This window comes from Pteropus alecto, unplaced genomic scaffold (genome assembly GCF_000325575.1).
Source record: "Pteropus alecto unplaced genomic scaffold, ASM32557v1 scaffold50, whole genome shotgun sequence".
Classification (NCBI taxonomy): domain Eukaryota; kingdom Metazoa; phylum Chordata; class Mammalia; order Chiroptera; family Pteropodidae; genus Pteropus; species Pteropus alecto.
In genome coordinates, this window is record NW_006431918.1 from 14,024,294 (window position 1) to 14,048,893 (window position 24,600).

The 24,600-nt window shown below is 32.5% G+C and overlaps 1 protein-coding gene across 2 annotated transcripts in view; it reads left to right on the forward strand.

Moving 5' to 3' along the window:
• The window catches only part of FBXO8 (F-box protein 8), a 36,676-nt gene that overhangs the window by 7,558 nt on the left and 4,518 nt on the right, over positions 1-24,600 (forward strand). The window contains exons 1-3 of one of the 2 annotated variants that reach the window (XM_015585101.2): positions 3,578-3,837; positions 6,442-6,778; positions 9,750-9,876. In XM_015585101.2, coding sequence (XP_015440587.1) covers positions 6,450-6,778; positions 9,750-9,876 — 456 coding nt within the window. In that variant the 5' untranslated portion in view covers positions 3,578-3,837; positions 6,442-6,449. Of the gene's footprint in view, positions 1-3,577; positions 3,838-6,441; positions 6,779-9,749; positions 9,877-24,600 lie in introns of those variants that run through there. The other variant, XM_006906309.3, reaches the window with a different exon arrangement.

Here is a 24,600-nt window from a genome sequence, read left to right on the forward strand (position 1 = left end):
CATTTACCAGCTCTGAGATCTCAAGCAAAGTTTCTTAACTTTTCTGGGTCACTATTTCCTCATCTATAAAATTAGAATAATAATATTTACCTCTTAGAGTTGTTGGGAAGATTAAAATGAGATATATATAAAAATTTTCGCAGAGTTCTTGGCATAGAGTAAAAAAATAAATGGTTTATAGTACAAAACCAATATTGTTTAATATTTCTATTATTAGATATTATATAAATATTATGTACATAATATTATTTACAGAAGGAGGGAACACAGCCAGAAATTCTAAGCCTTAAATCTCTACACATGCAACAAGTTAAAGGAGTGTTTTTTCGTAGTTTTTTAAAAAAATTTTCTCTAGCCTTTGAAATAAAAATTTCTATCAAAAATGTTGAAAATAATTTTTACTGGCTGTTTTTATGTTTTCCTTGACAGAGGTCTCTTACTCCTAAGCCATAAGGCTGAGCATTTATCTCCGTAGTAATGGTTTTCAGTCTGTGTGACACTAAGCCCTTGGGCAGTAATTCCTAAACTGAATGCTCATCATACTAGAGTTTTTTCAAGTTCATTTGCCTAGATTCCACAACCAGGAGATTTCTGTTAACAGAAACATTATAAGATTAGTAATAGTTAATTAGTATATACCTTTTACCAAGATTCACCAATTAAAAAATTTTGCAACATTGCTTTATCATTTTCTCTATATAGAGATAGATGTTACTGTTTTTCTAAACCATTGAGACTAGTTTGAATGCATTATGCCTTAGCACTTAGTGTGATTCCTAAAAACAAGAGTATATCCTTACAGTTATCAAATTCAGGAAATTTAACATTGTTGCAATATTTTTATCCAATATTCAGCCCACATGTCTAGTTTTTCAATTATCCCAATAATGTTCTTTATAGCAGTTTTTTTGCCATACAAGATCCAGCACATATGTTGCATTTAGATGTCATGTTTTTTAGTGTCCTTTAACCTAGAACTGTTTCTCAGCCTTTCTTTGGCTTTCCAGCATTGGCATTTTTGAAGAAGAAAAATTCTGTCATTTTACAGACTTTTTGTGAGTTTCTCTGATATTCCTCATGATTAGATTCAGGTTATATATATATGTGTATATATATATATTTCATATATATATTATATGAACAAAAGAAAGAATTATGTATATAAAAAATATATATATATGTATATATATATATTTTTTTTGCCTGGAATACCATATAATTGATGTTTTGTCTTTCTTAGGGTATCACATCCAGAGGCACATAATGTCCGTTTGTCTTTTATTGGTAAATGTTAATTTTGATCGTTTGGTTAATGCAGTCTGATTTCTTAATTTCTTTTTTTTTTTTTTGTAGTTAATAAGTAATATGTGGGGAGATTCTTTGAAAGTGTAAATATTCCATTCTTTATCAAACTCAGATTCAGCATCCATTGATAATTCTTGCTTTATTATTTTTTCTATGATGGTTGTAAATGATGATTATTTAACCCCATTATTCTATTTTTATCAGCATTTTACTCTAAGGGAGAGCTTTCCTTTTTCATTTATACATGTATATATTGGTCATCAGTATAGACTCCAGGATTCTTTTTGTTTGTGATAGATAATCCATTACTGTCCTTATTTTTATTTTGGTGTCCAAATTGTCCCAGGTTTGGCTAATAGTTGCTTCACAAAATTAACTTCTAATGTCCCTTTTGACATTATCCCATTGCTTTTGTTTTGTTTTGGTTTTCTGGACAGTCGTAATCCATATTTAAGAAACGAACACTGCCTTAGTTGTTTCTAAGTAGTCCTTAAGGGGGTCCCAAGTAGACTGGAAAAGTGAAAGTTGGAAGAAAGACGTACCTTTTTACTGTGTTCATACAGCAGAGATTAATGGGTTCTAACAATAGGCAAACTCTCAAAACTGTAATGGGTGGAGTATTTGATTTTATAACTGTCTATTAGATTAAGATTAAAAATTAACTTGTTAACTTTTACCGGAGTCACTAGATGAAATTGGGAAAAAATAAACCAAGTGATTGTTGTACGAGTGTTCCAGCCACATTTTAATGATTGCACATTAGATCTCTGAGACAATAAAAAGATGACTTATAAATGTATGCATCTGAATAGGGTGCCATCGCTTTGGGATGATTGGTCTGATAGCCATTACGCTGGGCCACTTGTAAATCCTAGTGGAAGAAGAGGGGAGTCCTTTCTCTAGAGTCATTCAATTTTTTGAGCGGGCATTGAAGTAGACGCCTAAGCCTTCTAGACACCTCTGTGTTGGAGAATAGGCTGTGGTCTATTTTGTTCCATATAGACATATTTAAATTAGTTCTCACAAAAATTGTAAAGGGGGATTTTTTTCATTATTGTATGAGGAAGAAACAGTTACACAGAGACATTAAGTCCCCTGCTTTTTGTTCCTTGTTTTCTCTGAATTACTCCCATACTTCTACTGTGCTTTGGACCCCCAAAAGGCTCATGAGGGTTCTGCCGTATAGATAAGCTTCTGCTTCCCTCTCTGCACTTTTCCAGACTGTTCTCCTTCCTCTTCATGGCTTCATTAGCAACCACTCCTTCCACTTTTATGCTACAGAAATCTGTTGAAATCTCATGTCCACTCGGCATTGCTTTTCTTCTCTTATAGGCTTAGTTTCTATTTTTTTTTTTTTTTTTTTTTTTTACTCATTTTCTCTCATTTTAATACGATGGAAGGTGATAAATATATGTGTTCGATCTTACATCTTTAACAAGAAGCCAGGAGTTGACCATAAAAATTTTTTGCCAAAGTGAGTTAAAACATCCTTTCTTCTGTGTACTGTCCAAGTGATATCTTATGTCACAAATCATGTTAATAAGATGGTAGCCCATCATTTATATTTATTTTGGTCTTGGCTTAAAACCTATTCCTAAAATTATGTTAGCATGAATTGAAATAATTTTAGAGTTCAGAATATTAAAATTAAGCTATTTAATACCAAAAGACCTTTTTTTGGAAGGAAAAACATCAATGATGCATAATAACTCTACATGATACATGCCTAACAAGAAAAAAATAAAGCTTAGAATAGTCAAATAAATGCCTAGGGTCTTGTGAGTAATCATCAGTGGAATGAGGGTTTAAACTCAAGTCTGTTCAGCTTCAGAGTCCACGACACTGTTCCCTCCATGACTTGCATCACAATGTCTGCCATGGATATCATGTCCTTTTGAGAGTTTTATCACTTTTCTGACAGTCCCACCCACATTCCACATCCCTAAGGAATATTGAGAGTGGGGTTGGAACACTATAGACACCCTTTCCTTTCCCCAAAGGATAAACTTATGATATTAATCTTCCTCAAGTGGTTTATTGTACTATGTTCTTGCCCAGTATCAACAACTGCTTTAAAGAGAAAATGAAGTCTCAAGGGGCTAATTTGCACTATTATTTAACAGTAGGAGGATAGAAAATGCAGTTTTCTTTGTCTGAATGATTGTATAGATTGTGTACATGAGCCAGGACTTCCACACCTTCCCCATCAATTTTTTTTTTTTTTTTTAAAGAACCAACTGCTGGTTTTACCTCTTTCTACCTGCCGGATGCTTTCTGCATCACATTCAGCGCTCAATTTAAGTGATTCCCACTAAAGTCCGGAGCCTAGGGAAATCACCGTGAATCTGCGTTCCCTAGCAACATCCCTGAGAGCAACAACAGCTGCTTAACCATATGCCACTAGAAAGATGCTGTAGGGGAAATACTAAGTAATTGATATTAAATGCCTTAAATCTTGAGACTCCAAATACCATAGTTACCATGTTTGATTATTAACTTTTAGTGGTGCTACAGCAAAAGAGAAGAATAAGTGTAAGTATCTAAAATGACAAGAATAAGTGTAAGTATCTAAAAATGACAACAGATAGGATAGATGAGCTTAGCAATCAAGGCGATTTTTAGATATTTTCTTGTTAAGATAAACACAGAAATAGCCACGGTGAAAACAAAATACCTTTCTTTATGATTGTATGTCTTAAAATGTTAAATTTGTATCAGAATTAAATTGCACATGTTGTAATATATGGCATATTTAAACATTAAGCAAACTTAAAACTCCTTACAAATTTTTGTTGATAGTCTATTTTTTCTTAGTTTTATTATTCTCACTGTTGTTTCGTCTTTTCTAGAATGCCGTATAGTTAAAGTCACATTATGTAGCCTTTCAGATGGACTTCTTTCTCTTAGTAATACGCATTTAAGTTTCCTGAATGTCTTTTTATGGCTTAATAGCTTATTTATTTTTAGTGCTAAATATTCCATTGTATGCATATACCACCATTTATCCCTTCACCCACTGAAGGACATCCTGGTTGCTTACAAGTTTTGGTAATTATGGCTAAAGCTGCCATGAACATTCATGTGCAGGTTTTTGTGTGGATATAAGTTTTAAGCTTATTTGGGTAAAAACCAAGGAGCATGAATGCAAGATCATATGGCAAAAACATGTTTAGTTTTGTAAGAAACTGCCAAACTGTCTTCCAAAACGACCGTGCCATTTTGCATTCCCACATCCTTGCCAGTATTTGGTGTTGTCAGTGTTTTGGACTTCAACCATTCTAATAGTAATATCTCATCGTTGTTTTGATTTGTAATTGCCTAATATCATGTGATGTTGAGCATCTTTTTTTTCATATGAGTGTTTGCTATCTGTGTATCTTTTTTGGTGAGTCATCTTTTGAGATCTTTTGCTCATTTTTAAGTGGGTTATTTATTTTTTTTACTGTTGAGTTTTGAGCTCTTTATTTATTTTGGATACCAGTCCTTTATCAGATAAGTGCTTTGCGAAGGTTTTCTACCAGTGTGTGGCTTGTCTTTTTATTATCTTCAGATTCTACGTTAAAACTAAGAATTTCATTATTATAGCTTAACCACTTATTTAGAAACTGCTACCATTATTGTGCTATGTGTTGCAGGGAGGAAAGGTTATCTTTCATGGTTTCTTTGCAAAAACAAATCTCCCCACATTTAAAAATCATTAATGTGTTTCTTTTCCTTATACTGGAGTTCTAAGCAGTTCACTGTAAGGAGGAAGAGTGAACAATTATCTTGGACTCTTTTTTGTGTTTTGATCAACAAGTGACGTGTGATAGTAGCCATTATCCAAATAATAGCCAGTAGCTCAGTAAATATACATGTGGATCATGCCTTTATAGATATTGAAAATAATAACTATCTTTGACATTTTTTGAAATTTTACTCAATTTTAAAATTGTTCCTAATAATTTTCAAAATTTCTGTTCACCAGTGGGTTTTGTTTCTTGTTTTCATTTTTATTAGTCCTAATTGTAAACAGCTAATTAAATAAACTATATTTTAAGGTCAAATTATGCTATGAAATTTATGAAATTGAGTTTAATGATTTTATACAAAAATTGATTTTCCCCCAAAATTTTTTGAAATACACACATATTAGTAGTCAACTTGGGTTATAGAACATGAGTATTTTGTTTGGAAAAGAGATCATGAGAGCCATTATTTATATTAGTTAAAAGCTCTTTCTGATTTCTTTTTTCTCAACAAATGATTTGCCCAGGAAACATTACTTATTCTAAAACCAAAATCAAATAGAAAGTCTAGGCCAGTAGTTTTCTATATATTTGTATACGAGGAAGTCCAACGTTTGTAAGATAAGTGTAGCGCCACCCTGGTTGGAGGCCAGGTAGATGGATGGAGGTGGAGGAGACTGGAGCATGCTTTCTCCTGTCTTTCCCCAGATATCTCTGAGGAATCCATAGGACTGTATGGAGAAGAACTGGAAAATTAGTCTAAGTTATGATTTTTCTTAAAGCAATAACAAAACCACATAGTCATTACTGAGCTATTTATCATGGAGTTCTAGGTGTCTAATTTATAAGGTTTTTGAATTAGACTTCAGGGCCTATGTTACATTTTATTACAGTCTACAGCATAAGTGTAGACTGGCAAGAATTAAACTAAAAGCCTGTTTCACAGCTGTTATGCATCTGGGAGTTTGGTTAAAAGGGGCTAGCTTAGCTTAGCCTGAGTTGTGATAAAAAGCAGGGTTAGAGGCCTTTTAACTCAAGTCCTGGGCTCTGATCAGAGCTCTATTTAATACTAGCCCGTAAGTCCACATAATTATAATTTGTAAGAGTCTTTAGGACATCAGTAACTTTTAAATCTCACCATATGAAAAATGATTATGTCACCTGTGGACTTTTAAAGTAGTCAGCAAACTGGGATAAGGGCGATAAACCAAATATTTCTGAAACTTTCTCCATCCAAGTTTTGTACTTACGATGTTCCAGCTATTCTTTGTAATATATTATCCTTTTAATATGCTTTAATGAGGAATGTTAATTCTGATGAATGAACGCTTCATGTCGGAGTTGTTGCACCACTGGGAAAGGAAGGTTCGTTTTTCTAATGTAACCTTACATTCTGGCTTGCTCCCAGGCTTGCAGATGGGTCAGGGGCTGTGGAGAGTGGCCAGAAACCAGCAGCTACAGCAGGAAGGCTATAGCGAACAAGGCTACCTCAGCAGAGAGCAGAGCAGGAGGATGGCTGCCAGTAACATTGCTAACACCAGTCATCGTAAACAAGTCCAAGGAGGCATTGACATATATCATCTATTGAAGGCAAGGAAATCTAAAGAACAAGAAGGATTCATTAATTTGGAAATGTTGCCTCCCGAACTAAGCTTCACCATCTTGTCCTACTTGAATGCAACTGACCTCTGCTTAGCTTCATGCGTTTGGCAGGACCTCGCTAACGATGAACTTCTCTGGCAAGGGTAAGTTCAACCCACCATGTTTGAGTCAGTATCTCTACACGTAGTCACTTAAGTGTTCTTTTTATAATAGATATATGTATTATGAAATATTTCTTTTTACCCTGGGCTTGTATTTTGAGTTGCTCTTTATTAAAACCTGGAAAGATAAAGATACAATTATCAATATGTTAAACTTGATATTGGGAAAAGAAGGGCAGTATAAAAGAAATAATGGCTTTGTAGTTAGAAGAGAGGTTACCAATTGAGATTTGTCTGTTTACTATTAATCAGAAATTGTCAGTTTATTCTAAAAATACAAGTTGTTAAGTGAGAATTTAGAAAATAAAACTTAGATTGTTCACACCCGAGGTGTAGTTTGTGCTATGAAAAATAAGCGTTCTTAAAAGCAATAAATATTTCTCAAATCTTATTTCTCAGTTGGAGTATAGGAGTGTTTGTTCACTTATTTGATATATTTCTTTTTATCAGAAGTGTTTGTTAGCATAAACTTTAACTGGTGAATAGTTCATCTGCTCTTTTTTTTTTCCTAACCATTTCATCAACGATGTAAGTAAATGTTAGAAAGCAAGGAAATAATCTACTTGTTGAACCGAATGCAGGTTATAGAAGTTTTAGCAGCTATTATTATACCAGCTTAAATTTAAGCTATAAATCTAAAAACGTTTGGTGGAATAGAATCTATTTTATGGATCATAAATTAATCCTTAAATAGTGTCAAATACTTGAGTTGTGAAAATGTTACCAAACATAGTAGAATTTTTGGTTTTCTAGCATTCTTTACCAAAGTTTATCTCATTATTTTAAAAAGGAACTTCATAATGATATAAAATATACCTAAAATCAAGTCTTTTTGAGACTTTAAATAATTTTTAAATGAAAATCTGTTTGAGAGAATTAGTAAATTATCTAAATAGCCAGTCTTTAGTGAAAATGTATTACCATCAATACATTCCTCACTCAGGCTTCTTGATGTTACAGTTTTTATTATAAAGTTCATTTCTCAACCTCTAAATAGATAAAAATCATCAGTATCATCTTGTCGATCTCATCATCTTGTCATAGTGAAGGTATTATGGCAGTGAGAGGAAATTCTATTAGTAATGCTTAAAATAGTTAATAATTTTTTAATAATTTAATATAAGAGGAAATGAAAATACTTTAACTGGCTCATTTTATTTATAATCTCTTTTCTAATTTTAGTATTCCCAACAAACTTATATTCTTATATTTGAACTTTTAAAAAAAAGTTTATATCTGAGCTCATCTCAATGAACTCAACCAGAGTTCATTGGGATTTAAATGTGGATTGTTCATTTCTGAAAGAAATGCTTCCTTTTTGTTTACCACATAATTATACCTATTGTTATGACACTTTGCTTTTTTTCTTAGTGATAAGGTGCTTCTATTTTAAATTAAAGACTGGCTTAGTTTTTATTTTAACTTTGGATGTGTTGAATACTTACTAATGTTGGGAGGTTCTGTTGCTTAGTAATAAAAGGCAAAAACTACGGGACTAGGTTAAAGAGGCTACTAAAATATTGATAATTTTCTAAACAAGTTACTAAATTTACTGTTTTTTTTTAATTTTTCAATTTTTCAAATACAATCGACATTCAATATCATATTAGTTTCAGGTGTACAGCATAGTGTTAGACATTTATATAACTTAAAATCATCCCCCAGATAGTACCCACCCGACAACATACATAGTTATTACAGTATTATTGTAATATGTTCTTTATGCTGTACTGAACGGTTTTAGAATCGATATTTCATTTGGTAATTATAATACAAGGATATAATTACCTATTAAGAAGATATTCTCAAATTAAATACTTTATCCACTATCATCACAATTTTTTATGTTATAAGCTGAGACAGTAACTTTTTCTTTTTTTCCTATGTATAGTATGTGTGAAAAGAAGGAAGTTTGAGCCAAAAATCAATAATGAATATTAGAAAGTGAAACTGCTTTCATGTTTATCTCTATAAGTAGATATTTTATGTTTATGTTTCTGGAGTGATACATTTATATTTTATGGTCTGTGGTATATATCCAGAATTTCTAGGCATTGTAATAAGATAAAACATTAGCTTTCAAATAATAACCAGTAGCTAATGGCTCTGTACAGAATTGGAAATAACTATTCCTGTCTGCAGAAATAATGTATTTTGAGATATGAACTGTTAGCATTTTAGGTTTCTTAGAATTTTTAAACAATCATGTATCACTGTGATAGTAAAGAGCCAATGCTTTGAACAGTACTTAGAAACTGCTATGCTTAATGTCACAGCTTTTGATGTATGTATTGAGTTATACATTACAAACAATTTCTGTGTTTAGTTTGCCTGTTGTTAATATATACAGTTAAAAAAAAAAGTTGTCCCCTTGCCCAGCAATCTTTGCCCCCCCATTCAGTTTTATGTCACAATAGAGCACATAGTTTCCTTAATCTTTGGTTTAGCTTCTCAGTTAAGATTGCAAGCTCTAGAGTTAGACTCCTTGGGTTCAAATCCTGCCTCTACACAAATTTGCTGCGCAACCTCGGGCAGCTTTTTTATCATGTCTGTGTTTGTTGACTTGAAGCACCAACATCATAGGATTGCTGTAAAGATTAAGCGAGTTAATGCTGTTTCAATGCTGCAGATAGTATCTGGCATTTAGTAAGCACCCAGTAAATGTTAGCTATCATCATCATTATTATCAGTTTATATTTAATTTCAGATAGTACTCACAAATATTATTAATCTTTGTAACTCACATTTATTAAGTGCTGGCAAAATTGCTAAATTGAAGGCATTTGTCATACTCTAGTTCTAAACAAATTAAAAAATATAAAATTAAACATTTTAAACTTTAGAGCTATAGAATCTAATTTTATATCATTTCATGTTATTATTTTATTGTATATTCACGTTTAATTTGGGAAATGGTAATGTTTTCTTGTCGGATTTTATCTTGTTTTTCTAGGTTGTGTAAATCCACTTGGGGTCACTGTTCCATATACAATAAGAACCCACCTATAGGGTTTTCTTTTAGAAAATTGTATATGCAGCTGGATGAAGGCAGCCTCACCTTTAATGCTAACCCAGATGAGGTAAGTGAAGAACTTGAATATTTTTAACAGTTGAACTTTAATACTATCTTGCTGCAGCTTTCCAATATATGAAACTCGCAAGTAAAATAACAAGTCACTAAATATGCCTATTCAATCACTGCAAAGCTCAGTATTTGAATTATTGCTATATGACAGTTATTCCCTTTTACTTTGTCATGTCATGTCCTGATCTTTCTACCTGCTTACTTTGTATGGCAGCTTACATGACACATGCGCAGTCCTCTGCTGGACCTGATGGAGATATTACTACTTTATAAGAGCATTACCTATGTTCATCAAATTTTATCTGCAGCATTTTCTTCCCTTATTATTGTTTATATTTAGTAGTGATGTTTATCAGATAATTATTGCAAAAGACATTGTTCTTGTTTGCAACACATCAGAACGTAGCCTTCAAATAATGCCTTTAATAATCTAGTTCCATGTTGACATAGAAACTGCTTATAGATTCTGTTATAAATTAAATAATTTTCTATTCATTATTTAATTCTCTTTATTAAAGACAATAAACAGACACAAACAGAAAAAAGAGAGAGTAGGAGAAGAAAGAATAACTGCTATAATTAATTTGTTAATTTTTTCTTAATATATATGAATGATCAAAATGTGAAGACAGTTATTTCCACTGTTCTCATTTTAATATATCTTGGAAAGGTTCAGATTTTCAAGTAGATGTTAAATATCTACTAGGTTTATTCTTAGAAATCTAGCGAAAATTCTACATCAAAACTACTACTTCTGGGTGTATTATTTTCTGTGGAAAAATTTAACTGGCAGTTATTTTAATTTACATAATTTTCAAAACCCAATTCTTTTTTCCATTTGTTGCGGAGGTGTTAAGGACTATTTAAATCATGCAGTAAAATATTTTTTAAAATATCTTAACTTTTGCTATGTTATAATTGGAGAAATGTTTCTCCCATATAAAATATTTGAATATTAAACAGAAATACTGATTTTAAAAATATGCACATAATAATACAAGTGATATCATATTTTTAAAGTTAAATTCATTTTTCCTCGTTATACATGATTTCTTTCTTTGTTAATTTTTTTTTTTGTACATGAATGAAAAATAAAATAGTCTCCTGCAAATGTTTACTGATAACATACAAATTATCAGTTAAGTCTTAGCCCCACAAATAAAACAAAGTATATATATTTTAAAGCCTGGTATAAATATTTAAATTAAGATATTTGTTCTCTCCTATCCCTACTGTTTAAAGAGTTTTTACTTTCAATGAATAAAAGACTGATATTTTCAGTAAAAGTAGAATGATTTATAATGTTAAATTTCACATTATATATTTGAAACATATGATTCTGATTTTTTTAGAAATTAATAACTTTAGAAGGCAAATGAATGGGTAAACTATTATTAATTTAGGTTTTGTAACTTGTTACTTTATTGCAAATTTTTCCAGATGCCTTTATCATAAAATATAGTTGTTTTTACTTTATTTTTTATCAAATCTGAGTTCTTTTCTAAATATATAGCAACTGTAAGCATGTCACCTTTTAGAGCTTGCACTATGGCATGTCTACCCTGTACAAGAGATTCAGCTACACTTATCTGTTTGAAGAATGGCATGGTTACAGAGACTTTATTGTTCTTGTTTATTAGAATTAGACATTACTTGTTGCTAATAAGTTCATAGGACAGACTTTATAATAAGATATATATTTTGCATCCATCTGTTGAGTTAATTGAATGATGATTACCAGAGAAGAACCGAAGCAGAATAATACAGTGTTTTACTCAAGAGCATAAGAATCAGGAAAAGCAGCTCTTACAAACCCCCATCTTATTATGTTTAGCTTATCAAGGCATACTGGCTCCTGTCATGAATTATACTGATGTTGAGTAAACTGTCATCTTCAATTCATATCACTTGCAAATGTTACATTCTAAGGAAAATTTAACTTGGTAAGTACTGAGTTGTAGATTTACCAAGTCAGAAAAGTTGGATATAACTGCTGAGATTGATTATGGTAAGTGGTCATTTCTTGCTAAAGGAGTACCAATTATTTAAACAAATTATAAAACCATTCATTTTATGCAAAGATGAAAATACAGATAAGCCCTCATATACTAGAATATGATATGGCTAGTTTGAAATGTCTAAATTAGAAAAGCTGGATGTGAAAATATGTTTCTATCTTTGCATCTACATATGTCAGACTATAGGATTCTTGTTATACCTCCTCTAGAATATTTGGAGAGGGGGCAGAGAAAAGAGGTAAAATTAAAGTCCTCTTTTTATCTAGAAAAATTTAAAAAAATTTTTAAGTCAAATGTTTGCTAAGCTAGGGGATTAAAGTTATTAAAATAAGATTTTTAGATCTTCAGAATTACATATCCATCCTACCTCCCATTGTTATTGAGAGTTGGCTGTATTTTCTTTTTCTTCACTTGCTGGCCTGATTTAAAGATATCCTGGAGCTTCCCAAAAGTATTGAATTCACTCTTCTGAAAGGGGCACATGGTGCTGCCAAGAGGCATAGAGCTGAACCATTCACAGAATTCTGACTCTGTGCTTTTATGAACATCGCTAACTTAGCAGGTGTCGCCTAACAGCGGGATAAAATACTGCCTTTACCGAATGCACTTAGGATATACTTAGGATATTGAAATACATTTATAGATGCAGAGAAATGAGGGGAAATACTTTAATAACTATATTCTATACTTTCTTTCACTGACTAATATAAATAATCAATGTCAACTTGGTTGTTTATCCAAGTTAAGCCTTCAAAGTTGAAAATGTGTAATTTAAAGAGATAGCCTAATAGATGTTTTTATGTAGAACTTCTCTATATGGGTCATACTTTAGCCATAGACTGACTCTTGCCACGGTTTTTGAGTGCTAGAAATCAGTAAGTACTTTTTGGGGATTGATTTGGTTTTTTTCTCCTCACTGGAGCACTGTCATCAGATGTGTTATTTTGGGTTAACTTAAGCCTGAGAAGTAAATTAGTTTTGATGACATGTTTAACTATAAGTGGTGTTTATTCTAAGTACCTGAGATGTATATAATTGTTCAGTATTGTAAAAAGTCTACTTTTCCATAATTTCTAGTTCTGTACTTAACATTTTGATAGCAAGCATCATTAAAATATTATAAAAATAAGAATACTTACAGCCACAGGGAACAAGATTCTCCAAAGGACATCGTTCATGTCACGGATATGGGTAACCAAACTTCACAGCAACTGCTGGCAGTGGCTCATGGGGTGGGGGAGAACATCTGCACAGTTTGTGGTACGATTATCTAGCACGCTGTTGTTATATGCATGACATTGTGATTTCAGCTGTATGTAAAGTCTTGATCTTGTGCATGAGCTTGTGTACTTTGTGGCAGGTGACCACATTCTAGTAAAGGAATGTGCTAAAAACCATCCGTTTACATTAGGCTGTATTTCCCCTGCATGTACGAGTTACGTGTGTTGATTTCATTCCAGTAGCAGTATTATAATAAAGTAATTTTACTTATCCAGTAAACTATATTCTTTGTGCTCCATTTAGTATTAAAAATTTTCTTGACATAGTTATTTTTAAATTTAGTCTGGAAAATTGATAGCGAACATGGTTTAACTTTATTATAGGTTTATTTTTGTGTAAATATATAATAAGTTTTTAAAAATAATCTTGAGGTCAGGTAAAATAAGTCTTTATTTTTAACTTCATCAGCACATTTTTCCTTTGTTCATACAAAAAGACCCACATGCATACAATTTTGTGTATTTTGTTAGGTTGATCTGGGATAGATTCTATTATGATAAATAATTTAAATTTGACCTGTGTACATGTTTTAGGTGAAAATGCATAAAGCAAATTATTTTCTAGATAACGTATTATTTTGTTGTTAGACCAGTTAAAATATAAACAGGAAAATTGTAGTTCTCCATTATAGAAAGGAACTCGGGAGTTTATACTCAATTCTTATGAATAATATCTCAGATATTAAAGCTTACTGACTTTTTGCTCTAACATATAGCAGCAAAATGTTCATTACCATTACTTCATAGCATAGCAACATTGATGAAAAGTAACTTTTATTTTTATTGCTAGAGATAGAAAACTCTGGTATCATCAGAATTTACAGATAAGCATTTCCCAAATGTTTTCTTTGAAATAATTATTCCATAGTATAATGAACATAGTCAAAGCAGTTCCCAAGTCTAATAAATTTGATCACAATAGATATGATTAGTTGGCTTATTTACAGAAGAACTTTTTAAACCCTTTAATACATTGATGCACATTGTGAGTATCTAAGAGGGTGTTGTTGCAGGATATTTCAAGTTTATATCACATAGTGTCTTTTTTTGGGGGGGGGGTGGAGTTTAAAATAATAGTCCAGGAAACATATTCTCAAGTGTGCTATTACAGATTATCTGTAATCTTACTATGTGTAAATAATATGTGTTCCTAAATGGAAAGACACCTAGATTGAATGATTGAAATATCATGTAGTTCAATGACAGACAGCTATCTGAAGTTTATTTTGTCTGTAGTCTTATTTCTTATTGAAAGTCTATGGATCTATAATTATGTGTTCTTTTTCCTTTGGTCTGACAGTTTTTTGTTTTTGTTTTTGTAATTAATACTGATAGTTGAGTTTTGACAAACTGAGAGGTTTATTTGTGGTCTATATTTTGATTGTCATCTAAAATGTTAAGGAAAGTGTTATTAGTTTGGAAAATAAGGGTAGAACAACAAATCTGATGGCAATATTGAATTCAAATAACTGCCTATAGATGTCAGTATACATATCAATGTCAACTAATTTGGAACAGACTAGTCATCATCATGTCCGTGGTATTTCATTCCCTACATGAACTTTATTAAATCTTAGCATCTCCTGCAACTCAGGGATTTTTCCAGTGAAGGTTGACAGGCCACCAAAATAGTTTTTAGTTTGGCAGATGTACTGCCTTTCAAGGTTTTATCCTTAGTTCTCTAGGTCTAGAAATTTGACTTTATATTTCCATGGAAAGTAGATCAGTCTCTCTCGAATAAACTTATTTTATAGGTGTAGATCCTAAGTCACGTTGACAGTAGATGGGTATACTCTGAACAGTGCCTGATAACATAAAGAAAGGTGAACTAAAATTCCTAAATTCTTAGCTTATGTTGCAAACTGAAATATATCTAGGAATAATTAGGTCCTCAGTGCCCTTCACTCAGTACGCGGGCACTGGGGCAGCAGCTGGCAGCCTCTGTTGACGTGGCCGAGGACCTTTTGCTTGAGCTGCGCCACCTGCTCGCGCAGCAGGCTCGCTCTGGACGCCAGCTCCGTGTTCTGGCTCTTAAGCGTCTTCACTTTCTCCTCGAGGAGAAAGTACCACATTTTATGATCTGCCACCAACAGTCCCCACTCATCCTTGTATGTATCAGCGAGGGTTTTTTGGCTTGAAGGAACAAAGAACCTAACTAATAATGGCTTAAACTATACACCTTTATTTACTTCAAATGGCACTTAGAGGTGAGTATTTCAGTTATTTCAGTGATACAGTGATCTCTTCATGGACCTTCACTGTGTTGACTTTCGCCCTGTCTTGATAACAAGATGGCCACTACTGCTCATAATATTACATTCTTATGTGAAAATACCCTCAGCACAAAGAGGGCAAAGAAAAATTCAAATTCCTCATGCTTATTATGGAGACAGTTCTTTTTCAGGGCCTTCAATTCACTTGTGCTCATTTCTTATGAACATAACTAAATTAAGTGAACAACCCTAAACCAGTAGAGAACAGAATAAAAAAGATTACATGAATCAGTAAACTTAACATGATTTAGTAACTGTGGCGGGGATGCTAGAAACAATGAAAACAGCGAAATGGCCTTTGTGTAGGCATTCAGGCATCTACAACACTTTTTACTAGTGAGCCACTTATAATATTTGTGATTCTGCTCCCTTTATTTCTGGGCTCTGCTGGTTTAGAGGCCTTAATACCCAAAGGGGGAATATTGACAGCAGAGGCACAATGATTTAAAATGGTTGCTAAGACCACCTTCTTGCTATTTTAGGTCCTCCTGCCACAGAACACACAGACTAAAATGCAACCAAACAAAAAAGAGAGTATGAGGATAGGTAATTATGCTGTTGCTGAGGTGATTAAACCTAATTACCAGAAGGAAATTGTTATTGCCAGAAAGTGGGGAAAAACGGAAGGATATATGTAGAACTGAGAAGACACCTTAAGAGTTCCTTCTAATACCACTGTATCCTATGATAAAAGTAATTTCTAAAAAAAAATCACAGAAGCCCTATATAGGCAGCATTTAAATCCCATTCCTGAGACTCCTCACTATAAACCAGCGGAGAGACTGGTTCCATTGCCAGCCTCAAGAGTTGAATATAGATTATTCTAAGCTAATCATGTTAATTCTATTCCCCTTGGCTTCCATGACATCCATGTTATCCTATTCTGATCTGTGAGATTGGAGGAGATTGTGTAGAGAACGATTCTTTAGGTTTTAAAATGAAACAAAGGGAAGTAGTATTGTGTGTGTGTGTGTGTGTGTGTGCGTGTACATGTGTGTGTGTACACACACACACACACTTCTGGGAATTGGTTTATTAGGATGTAATGACAGGAACACCTGCAGCCATGAGGGTGTTACCAACATACTGAGAATAGCACATTGGAAAGAAAGAATTGGGTCCATGGTGTCATGTGTAAGCCTAACAACCCTGGAGCCATATTAGTTTGGAACTTCTTTTTATACAGGTAATAAATCTCTTTACCTTTTTTTGAATTGAAGTTCCTGTTGTTTGCAGTCAAAAATATCCTCATGCTGCTACTACTTCTTCTTCATCATCATCATCATCATCATCATTACTTCTATTACTCAAACTCTTAGTTTGATATGTAACCCTGAACACATTATTTTTATAAAAATAAACATTGCTATTTCTCATTAGCAAATTAATTAATTTTATCTCCAGATTTGCTGACAAGAATTTAATCAGCGCAAAAGGAACTAATTGACAATGAGAGGAGTCTCTCACAAAATATAGCTTCCCTTTTATAAGAATTATTTACTCAAAAGAGCTACAGTGTTCAAGGTCATTGGCAGAGTACTTTTTCCTCGATCAGCATTAGAGTCAAAGTGCAAAACTATGCCTCTCAGACACTAAATACTATCCTCTGTCTAGATAAGTTAATACCTTCAACCTGGTTACAACTGGTCAAATCATACTAAACTGGAAGCCATTTACTTGTTTGAGGGCAACATGATGTGCGTGTGGGTGTGTATGTGTGTATCCATCTGTCTACTTTTTAATCTGATCCATCATGTGTTGATTTTATGGTTAAGAAGACAACTTTATCCTGTGTCTATTAAGATAAAGATTTATCTATTTAATTTTTATTTAACTTTATTTTACATTCTGCCCTTACTGTACTATATCATGGCCACCCTCTTTCCCCATCTACTCTCCAAGAGTTGTTCTAGCATATAGTTTAGAAGGATGTTTGTAGGCTCGGAGTAAACCATTCGGAAGCTTCGATGAGAATCAATTTCTCAGGCCCTTTTCTAGTCTTAGTCTAATTTAAAGAGATTCAGGCCTAGAGTATTTCATAGTTTATTCATCAGTCAAACCACCTGTTGGATTTTGCATTTGTTTTCCTCAGTATGCTATGGGAAATACTAATTTGTTACCTCATTTAGTGTGAACTGTCTGGGGTAAAAATAAACTGAAATTAGCGGACAATGTATTGATCTAGGACTTTGAACTAGAGGAAAGAATAAAATTAGAATATTTTAATTAAAATATTTTAGCACTATAACATTCAAACTACAGATTTAAAACTATGAAATGCTAAAATGAGCAAGATTTTTTTCCTTTGTTTGAATTTTGTTGCCAATTTAGATTAATGTACTTAGAAACTTTGTAATATTGTATTAATAATATTTTAAGTACATTTCAAGGAAAAATCTATTTATCTTTTATTTCCTTATCATATCCTATCTGACCACCTTGATACCTCTAAAATGTTCTTCCTTATCTGATGTGATCACAGTTTCAGTGAAACTTGGCATTACTTTCTAGACTTAAGTTCTCAGCTTTTATGTTCAAGGTAGTTGTCTCTCCTACATGTCTTTCCTGAACTTTGCAGTTGCCACTACCAGCATCACAGTAGATGTCACTTCAAAATGTGTTTTATCAGAAATTCAAAAGACAGTATTTTCTCAGTTCTTATATGTCATCAATTGTATAGCATCCATCAATTTAATTGCAGCTTTTATATATGGGAGTATGTAGAAAATTACATTAAATGCAAATTTTTTTAACCATTTATCCATAAGATATATAATTTTCCTCTTTCTTATCATGAAGTTTAAAGATGCCTTCTTTATAATCAGTCTTAAGATCTTTGTGAACCAATTTTAGCCATTTAGTTGTTAAATCTGTCGTCATGATGCCACGTTGGTTTTTATTATTTGGACTGGTGACTCCAGCCTTTGAGAGTTTATAATTTCAGGTATTTCTCAGTGTACTGGAGTTTTGGTTCAACTCATAGATTTTTGTTGTTGTTAAGTTGTTATGTTTTTTTCCCCCTTAGTTGAATTATATAATTCTTAAAAGTTTACAGCTTCTCTGGAAAGTCAGCTAGAAGCTCTATACAGAAGACTCTTCAACAAATACTTATTAAGTATCGCTTCACTTACTAGTTATATGACTTTGACCTTGGGCAAATTATTTAAACTCTCTGTCCTTCAGTTTCCCCATCTGTAAAATGGAGAAATAATATTAACATATCATTATAATGTTCCAAAGATTAAATTAAATAGTATACGTTTAGTCCTTCTAAGTGCTTAGTGCATCTAAGTACTCACCAAAATGTAGCTTTAAATTTATGCTAGCGGTACAATTACAACAATTTGTAGTACCAAGAGCCAGGCACGGCTCTAGGTTCGGGGGTTCTTCTCCTGGAACTTTTGGGTTCTAGTAGATAAATATTTGACACCCAAGTAGTGATTCTTCATGAAGTAAATATTGTCACAACAACATCTCCTAGGTTTAGATGGTGATGTTCTTTGCCTTTCATTTCATTTCCAGGCATGCAATGAGCAATCTTTTGCATGTACAGTAACTTTTGGTTTCAGTGGTGCTTAGTTTAATCTTTTTGAGGACATTTTAAGCAATAATTAGAGGTCCAAAATTATGTCTCAATTACACATGTGTCTTGGCTGAAATGGTGGTAGGATGGACAGATACTTTAATTACATGACTAAGTATACACATGTGCTGGCAGTGAAATTACCATTTAAATCTAAATTTGCTTCTCTGTTTATTATTAAGATTTGGGTTTCTTTTAAGTATTTATTTTTAAATTGTTTTAGAGCTGTTAAAATATGAGTGTACATATTAGAATCTGGGTAATATGATAAAACTTTATCCAAGTGGAGTTAGTTATTTAAATAGTTATACACACGCACGCATATTGCAAATGCAGTGTTCGTGTGTGATTTTTACAAAGCAGTAATTCTGACATTGATGTTCAAATGTGTAGTTTTCTCATAAATTTGAATTGTTATTAATAATACCTTAACCTAATAGAGTATTATCTCTATATTTTGATTCAAATGGTTTCTTTTTATAATTTACAGACATATTAGAGAAAGAACGGATTCTTTCAAGAAGCTTACCCCAGCTACCAGCAACTTTGTCAATAATAATTACAATAATGATTGCTATATTTAATTATTAGTAGTAATTTGTCAGTTAGGAAGTAATTTTATATTCATCATTGTTCTATCCCAGTTATGGGTGTGCCTCTTTTAGGGACTATTAAAACTTACAGATGTGGCTCTTTTTCTGTTTGAGACTATTAGAACTAATTAATAGGCACTTTTTATTGTTATGTAAAACCTTAGATACTATGGTTCATGTTATTTTGTCTAATGTCATTGCTTTCTCTCCCATGAAAAATAAGTAGAAAGATCTGTTCTACAACTCTCTTCCATTTTCCCTAAACTCTGTTAGAGGGGATTTTCCACTTTTATTTTTGCTTTGAGCTATCCCTCTTTTATGTGAGATTTCCTATTGACATCTTCTGGTTACAAATAATTTAGGGTTTATGTGACTGTTCTTAGCAACTTCTGAGCATTGTACATTTAATGTACTGAAATATCCTTCATAAATTGTTCTTGGAAGCTGGAATCTTTGTCACTTCAAACAAGATACATAAACAAACTGATATTATTCCATATTTCATACTCAAAACTGAACAGTATGACTCTTCACTGTCCTCCAGATAATATGTGGTGTTCTGACCAATATCAGTAACTGTATCAGAGAGAACTGGATATAAGATATTGGCATCCTCTCTTCTCTCTTTTTTAAATTATTTTATTTTTGAATTATTAGGGTGACAGTGGTTAATAAAATCATATCATTTTCAAGTGTACAATTCAATAATACATATGTATATTGCATTATGTGTTCACCACCCAAAGTTAAATTTCCTTCCATCAGCATATGTTTGATCCTCTTTACCCTTATCTACCTCCCCTCATTTTCTCTCCCACATAAGTATGGACAATAGGTACTCTCCATTCTTCCTAGGGAAGAGAGAAGACCTAAACCTGTAGTTCACATTTCAGAATGACATCAAAATTATCTTCACATTTCTTCCCCAATTTTCATAGTCCCCTTTCCTCCAGGTTATGAGTTACACAGAGCTTTCCAGTGAATAGCCTAGTTATGGGCACCTCAATAAGAGGAAAGCATTACTTATTACTCTTATAAAATAATCTTTCTACATAGGACAACTTTAAAAACTTGGGCATAATTTTTACTGTCATCTTTGAATCTAGTGACTAGATTGGGAATAACAATTATAGTATGTATGATTAGCTTAAATTACCACGAATAAAAGCATTGTGTGACATTGCTGAAGTACGGGCTAAGATCAGTGTTGCACTACGAGAATGCATGGAATCTTAAGGAAGAAAACATCATAAAAGCTAGCGGGCAGAATGAAATAAGATGACAGGATAAAAAAAATAGATACCTAGTCTTATACTTGCCCATTTTTAAATCTGCATTTATTTCACTTCAGCTAAAAAGCAAGGTGTTAATTTTCATTTGCAGAATACATGTCTCTAGATGAATTTTACCTATTCAAATTCTATGCATTTTTTTCCCTTACCTAGGGACCACATGTTCTATGATTAAATAGAGAGAATGAGAATTGCTGGGCTGAATAAAAATTAATAGGTCTTACATTTTTCTTAGCAATTCTGAAAGCACTATAAAAAAGAAGAAATCGTATCAAAAGTTATGTTAACAATTGATACTGTTATTTCTAAACAAGACAATGGATGGCAGTACTTTCAGATGACCTGTAGAAAGCTGTCCTCTGATGCGTTAATTGTTTATTAGAAATAATTAAGAAAGTAAAAGTTTTTACAACATTTTATCTCCTAATTTTTACATTACTTTTAGTATGAAAATGTTACATTTCAGTTGTTCATTTCACTGTGGTTAAAATGTATACTTGAATATTAATATCACATCTAATGAAAGAAAAATTAGAAATCTAAATTGAACTGCTTTGTTTTATAAATATTATTAAAGTTTAAGGATTGTTATTTTGAAAGTCTTCAAATTTTCTTTTAAAGAGAAAATTATATACAGTGTCCAGTTTGCTTTCTATTATACAGTGCTCTAAGGACAGGTTTATTGCCTGAATGTTGTAGGCACAGTACTGGCTTTTTACATTGTATGCAAAGGCAAATTTGAACAAAACTACGTAGATCAAAATGTTTATTAAATTTCTTTTCTAAGCTGTTCTTTAGGAAAAAAAATTAAGGGTACAGTTTTGTTTTATTAGTGATTTTGTATGTATGTCACAGTTTTGTTTTATTAATGATTTCTTCTTTTGACCAACTGTTACACAATGTTTCTGCCAAGTGCCTGTGCCAATAGCCAGTACTTTGAGTACCAACAGTCAGTACTTTTTTTAAAATTGATACTTTAATTTTTTCTTTTTTTAGAGTAGTTTTAGGTTCACAGTGAAAATCAGTACTTTTTCATTTGGCTTTGCATGCCTAGTTTTCTAGAGTTCACTCTGTTCCCAAATTTATATATTTTTGGTTCTGATCATATATATGGCAGATTTTGCTTTTGAAACACACTGTGAGTAATAGTGATTTGATTTTTTAAAAATAGGTTTTGTTAAAAGAGGAGAGAAAACACGGGTATTTATGTAATAGGAGAAAACAAAGTAGCTATATCTTAAACATGAATTATGTGGAAAGAGCCATTCTTACAGTAATGAGTAAATGGAGAGATACATTATATATAGGTGACTAAGGTCATCTTTTTCTTCATTCTAAATTTCTTCTTAATATTGGTTTTAGCTATTTATTTATGTTTTCTTGAATTATTTGTGTTTGCAACCACAACAAATTGCATCAAAACAGCTCACCACTCTTAATTTGATCATATGAAGTCTCGGTGCTATCATCTGCATAACAAATTTTGTGGCATACTCTATGGACACTGCACTACAAAATTTCTTGATTTTTTTCTTTCTTGACTTACTGAAAACATCTGATGTATTAAAGAGAAACCTAACGTGAAATGGGATGAATTCATATCAACTTTACCTGGGCTCTCAATGCTGCTTGGCTCTCCTTTTATTATTCCTCATGGATTCCCTGTTCTCTCCTGCAATGTTGTTGATAGAAATCTTTACCATTTTGCTTGAGGATTCAAATCAGGTATTTTCCAACTCTCTCTAGATGGTTTGTCCTCCCTAAGAAGAAAACCAACATGCACTCTTTCTACTTTTATCAGTTTCCTAATACACCAGTCTCTGAACGAGTAGCGCTGTCCTGTCCTCCAGCCTTAGAAAGCACTGTAAACTCACCTGTATTTTCAGTCCTTTTCCTTGCCCCGCTTTACCTTGCGCTCCCATTATCTCCTCTTTCTCTCTTTTTCTCTCTCCAGTGATGCTCTTTTGTTTTCTGACATGACACAGGTCAAAATTATCTTGGAAAAATTTTATTTTACCTTTTGCCCTTTAATTTTGCCATTATTTTTCCTCCTCAGTACTAATACATATTTCAGTGGAGTGGTCTATACTGTGTCCTTACCTTGAGCCCCTTCCTTTCTCCTTGGAATCCCCACTACTCCCCACTGCCTCTTGAAAGTCCCTATTTTCTTTTCTCTCAATTATCAGATTCAGTGCCCTCTTTGCCCATCTTTTTGTCTCCTTGAGCTATCTATAAGATAAAGGAAACTAGCCAGGTTATTTGCTAGGCACTTCATGTCTTCACAATAGCCTTCTAAAATTTTTACTGATTAGGAAACCAAGGCTTAAAAGGTTGGGTAAATTGTTCGTGTTCAGATAATTGTTAGGTGGCAGAGCCATGATTTGCTCCCTTTTCTGAAAATTATGCTCCTTCAACTATAATATGCAATTGCATTGTATACTTTTTTTTAAATTTCAAAGGCTCTTAGCCTCTGGGAGCTTCTGTTTCTGTCCTCTTCATTACCTGCTCCCTCACTGATTTCTTATTCGAGTTCCTTAATCTGTACCTTCAACCCTCACTTTTTTCTCGATATCTTATTACATTGCCAACTGCCTGCTTTTCCTTTCTGGTTGTATCTATCATCACCTGAAATTAAACATTTGTAAGGTCAACACACTACTGTTTCCTTCAAATCAACGCCCCCTATAACCTGTGTTTTTTTTCTATCAATCATTTTTTTCTCTCATTTCTTTCTTTCTGCTTCTAAGCCAGAAGCCTCAACTATCTTTGTCTTTCACTTGGACTATCCCTTGTCTTGATAGCCAGCATATTAACAACTGCTCTTCTCACTTTCATAAATGTAGCATATGAGGGTTTTTTCATGTGTTTAGAATAGATTATTTCCTTTGCATCTCTACTGCTTTTCCATATGTCAAGCCTGGACAAGTTAGGTTAGATATTAAATTCTCAAAATATGTATTCCATAAAAAAGGGAATGACCAACAGTATACTTTTATGATGCTTACATGAGGCAAATACCAATGTTAATTTATAACTAAGGAGCATCAAATGATATTAACATGGCATATATCGTATAATTAGAGATTTACATATTAATTAATGGATCATAGTAGTGGTTTATATTTTATATAATTTTTAAAAGTAGATTAGAATTAGTTTTATATCTTAAATATTGATTTATAAGTAGGTGTGAATAATGAACTTATTAAATAATATTTAATTGACACTCCTTTGTTTTTGATTCACCTGGATTAAAATTAAGCACTGGAAATACTTCTGATATACGATTATTCTTTTAAATGCAGGAATTTTAGAAAAAATCAAACCCAACTTAATTTTTGCTCAGTAGATCAATTAAATATACAGTCAACTCTCGATTTTTCAAACTAATGGAGGAAAGGATGGAACAAGCATTCCTATATCTCTAGTTCCTGCCCCCTCAGACAATTGCTGAGAGCCTCATTCCAAACAAATTCTTTGGCTTTCCATCTTGATCATGTTACATTCTCTAGCCTTGTATCCAGGATGCAAGGCTTACAATTGAGTTGACAAGAAAGTTTCATGATATCACATTCTATTCTTCTTTATATATATTTTTTAAAAAGCAGTGCTTTAGGATTGTTTTTATATTATTAAAATTCACATGAGAATTTGATAGCATTGCTAATAGGATGTTATCT